Consider the following 4,338-nt stretch of genomic DNA (forward strand, 5'->3'; position numbering starts at 1 on the left):
TTTCGAAGTGGGACTTGCTTACTTGTGTAAGGTCATTTGGTGGGACAGTTGCATGGGGCTAATAAACGGCAAACTCTGTGTCTCAGTTTTTTTTAATCTTTCCAAATATTACACTTGTGGGCTGCCGTAAGTGACGCACAGTATGAATTCTTCATTTGAAACGAAACTAAACTTTGCTAGGTAAGACCTTAAACCTAACAGGTAAAGTTGCAATTAACTTGGTCTTATAAAAAATAACAGGTTGTTAAAACTAACAATGTCTGGATTTTAGACCAAATCCTTAAATCAATACAAAAGTATTTCTTCCTTTCCCGTTCAACCTTTAAACAGGTTTGGGCCAATCAACCAACGGGATAGAATATAAGTAAATGTCGCGTACAGAATGCGTTTCTTCCATAATGAAAACAGAAAAAATTGACTTCGCAAGATGTCCATTACAGTGGTAAAGAAAACATGTCGTATGTGAAGGTTAAATGAAAATTATCGTGGTTTTGATCCTAGCGTAGGTCTCTTTGTATAAGACACAACGCGTGTTGTATTAAACGGCCTTCCATGGTTGTATTTTGAAAACTGGCCGTAATGTTCTTGTGATTTTCTTTTAAAGATCAACCTTGGTAGTCATCTTGATATCTCGCGGTACCAAATTATCAAAACAGAAAATGATTATGATCTTTGGTATGCTTTGATTTGGAGTGAATGTATGAAACACCATTAAAGCTTACATTTTAAATGATAAAACCTAAACGAAAAAAATAAAATGTAGCTATTTAACTTAGGTTTCTTGCCACATTTGCTCTTCTATTAAATAGATATTTAGATGCGTGCATATGATATTTCAGATATTCAATCCGCATTTCAAATGAATGAATATTTTTAGACAAAATTAATAAATATAAACTTCTTAAAAAAACAATCAGGGACGACGATAAAGTCTGATACATTAAAAGTTAGACTTTGTATATTAAAATTACAAAGTGCAATCCTGATCAATTGCAAGGAGACGTATTTTCAAATTTCTTTGTGCAAAGTATAAATCAGAAATTTACATATTTGGAATGTTTACATGTACTTATAGCCTGACTTGGTCACAATAATCTGTTTTGTCATATTCTCTTCCGATTGGGAGATTTGTCTCAACCTGTTCAATTCAAATTGGAAGTTCTATTTTTCCTTTCTATTTTATAAAAAAAAAAAAGTTTAATGGCTTGGAGTATTTAGGAAATAGAGTCTTGGATGTAGATTTCATGGAGTGCAGATTCTTCATAAACCATAATATCAACACAAGAGATGGAAATCAAAGACTTTAGATTCAACAGACATTAGTTAGACATTTATACGATGCAAATGGGTTTGCTGGAATTTCGCTAAATCTTTGTGTTCTGCATTAAGTCCCTGTTAAGTCCCTTTAACCCACTCCTACAAATAAGAACCTTAACATATCCAACTCTTTTTATATAACTCTTACCTCTGAAGATCATCTCTTAACGAGCTACTTCTAACGGAGACTTGGTCCGAATAATTGCATAAAATAAACAGTTAACAAGTAATGCCCGGATACCTTTGTATCAAGATGAGGATATATAATAGCAAGATATCGTAAAACTGCTTTAATCGATGTACATTAATAAAAATCATCATTATTTCTAATTCTTAACTGAATTACTCTCGATTTTACTTTTGCGGATTTTTATTCAGAAAATGAGTAGTTTTACTATTTCTTTTCGGCAGTTTTTCTACATTCCATCTCCTATAGTTTTAAATAAATGACATGTTTTGATTTCTGCTTCAAGTTTAAAATTAATGGGTCGATCGATAGTGAGAGAGATTAAAGCTGTTTTAAGCGACAGTTATATTGAAAAAAAAAAATCTTTGTTATTTGCTGTATAATTTTACTGTTAATTTATTTTTATTCACAAGATTGTTACAGGGCTCTCCAGTAACTAAAATATCCACTTGATTATCTGATAACATGCCATCAAATGTAAGTTATCGGAATGCTTTTTGATTTCATCAAATCTTAACACAACGAGAAAGATTAATTATCAAGACTGACTCAAGTATAAACAAAAGAGTAAATCACATTTTATTTGCAAGAATTTGGCGATAATGCATAATCATCTGCTGTCGAATATTAAACTCTCGCGTTTGTTTTCTTAAGGAGGGATTCTTGTCTGGTTTCTGACTAGATGAAATATTCAAAGTACATTTGCTGATTTGTTTTATATATTTAAATGTAAGAGATTTAAAAGATCATATTATTCTTTCCTCATCACAATTGTACAAATTTAAATACAAAATGGTAAACCCGAGTTTGAAATCTAGCAGGGACTATATTTTTTGTGGAATGGCGGCGTATAAAAATATCTTCTTTTCTGCCTCTCAAAATAGTTATAGAACAATGAATTTAGTTATAATTTTTACACAATCAAAGACTTAGAGAAAAATTTTAGATGTAAGTTAAATTAATAATAAGGGAATAAAGTTTTAAAATATATCAAATATATATGATTTTCCAAACAAACTACAATTATGTTAGCTTCTAAAAGCTTCCAATCTAAGATTTGAGCCAAAAATCCGTAAAAAGTGTTTTTTCTCTCTTAGTAAACGGTCAAAACTTTTTGTTTTTATATCATTTTGTATCTTTATGTGACAACTTTACCATATGTGAAAACAAGAAAAATCTAAATATAGGAAGCATATAAAAACAACTAAAATATCTTAAAATTCGGATTAGCCAATATCCGTTTTAGTTAATTTATTTATGTCAATTTTGTAATATCATCTTAAAGATCCTATATGGTAATATCTCTTTATGCAAAAAGAAAAACTTTTGATTTATTGAAATAGAAGTAGGCATCGCATGATTGGCAACAGTAATTTTTTTATTCTTAATGTCCAGGGAAAAGGTACTGACCTTGACCTGACCTTGCCTCTAATATAAAACGGTCAAATTTAATCTAGCTGATACCATCACTTGTCTTATTGATTCTGTGAAAATTTCATTGATTTTTGAATACAAGAAATCAGTGGTCTTATTAGAAGAATCCCTCCTTAAGTACATCATAATTTGTTAAAATGTTGTCTTGCTTTAAACTATCAAATGGCAACCTCAAGAAAAAATAATGTCATGAATATACTTTGTGATGTACAGTATTTGGCTTCAAATATTTGTTTATGAAATCTAAACGCAACAATTGGTGAATATATTTTCTTTTCTTAATTTGAAGTTTGTGTTCGTGATAGGTAAACAAGATGATGCAAGCCCAAGTTTTGACTGCTGTTGTGAAGGAAATGAAAATAGTGAGGACAATAAATTATGGACAGAAATACATCACTGATCTCAAATATGTAAATAAAGGAAAGGTGTGTGTTTCTGTTGTAAACAAGCTTCACGAAAAACCTTTTTTATATCATAGAGGTGATTCTATTTCCTGTTTCTCTACTTATGGCTCCTGTTTGTGCTTTACATGGCGTGAATATCCCGAGGATATTATATATATATTTTCGGATAACAGATCATTAATATTGTATGACAAACTGAGAAATAAAAAACGTATTTGGCCTCAGTCAGGTGAACTATCGACTGAGTACACACCAAGTGGAATAGCAGCGTGCAAATCGCAAGCCATTTTGGTTTGTCTTTGGAATCATCAAGTACACGAGCGCTCTCTCGGTAAAGTTCTTAAGCTGTCTATTTGGGGAGAGAAATTCTTTGAAATAGAAACCGATAAAAATCGACCACTTTTTATTTGTCCGACCTACATAACAGAAAACGGCAATGAAGACATCTGCGTTTCTGACGTGAACGCCGTGGTTGTCACGGACGCCGGGGGTTTTCTAAGATTTCGGTACAGAGGAACCCAAAGTGACCCTCAGTTTGACCCATACGGCATCTGCTGTGATTCCAAGAATAACATCATTGTAGCAGATACGGTGAAAAACAGAATTCACATGATTGATCAAAACGGCGGGCTGCTTCACTATATTAATTACAGTGACATGCACATGCCCCGTGCACTCTGTATAGACGAGGGTGATAACCTGTATGTCGGGGAATGGTTGTCTGAAGAAATTAAAGTCCTCTCACTTCAATGACTTAAAATTATTTTATCCTCAAACTGATGGACTGCTTGATTTGTTTGTTTGTTTTTTCTACATATTTATTATATATAGGATCATATTCCTTTGAGTGATTAAAGATCATTGAAATCATTATATTTGCTTATAAATCATTTAGATAAATATGTATTTTCGTGTATATAATTTTTAAAGTAAAATTCTGTTGTACGTGTATATCTCCTGTAGTTTGAATTATTTATGACGATTGAAGGGTGAATT

At 31.7% G+C, this 4,338-nt stretch overlaps 1 protein-coding gene across 1 annotated transcript; it reads left to right on the plus strand.

The window, feature by feature from the left end:
• The first annotated feature begins 3,252 nt into the window (after nt 1-3,252).
• Nucleotides 3,253-4,096, plus strand: LOC133189465 (uncharacterized). Its single transcript, XM_061324834.1, has one exon. It carries the CDS (start codon nt 3,253-3,255, stop codon nt 4,093-4,095), a length of 843 nt encoding a protein of 280 aa, XP_061180818.1. The 3' UTR covers nt 4,096.
• Nucleotides 4,097-4,338: the final 242 nt, after the last annotated feature.

This window comes from Saccostrea echinata, unplaced genomic scaffold (assembly GCF_033153115.1).
Source record: "Saccostrea echinata isolate AGI-Se365-2 ecotype Australia unplaced genomic scaffold, CSIRO_AGI_Sech_v1 ptg000018l, whole genome shotgun sequence".
Classification (NCBI taxonomy): domain Eukaryota; kingdom Metazoa; phylum Mollusca; class Bivalvia; order Ostreida; family Ostreidae; genus Saccostrea; species Saccostrea echinata.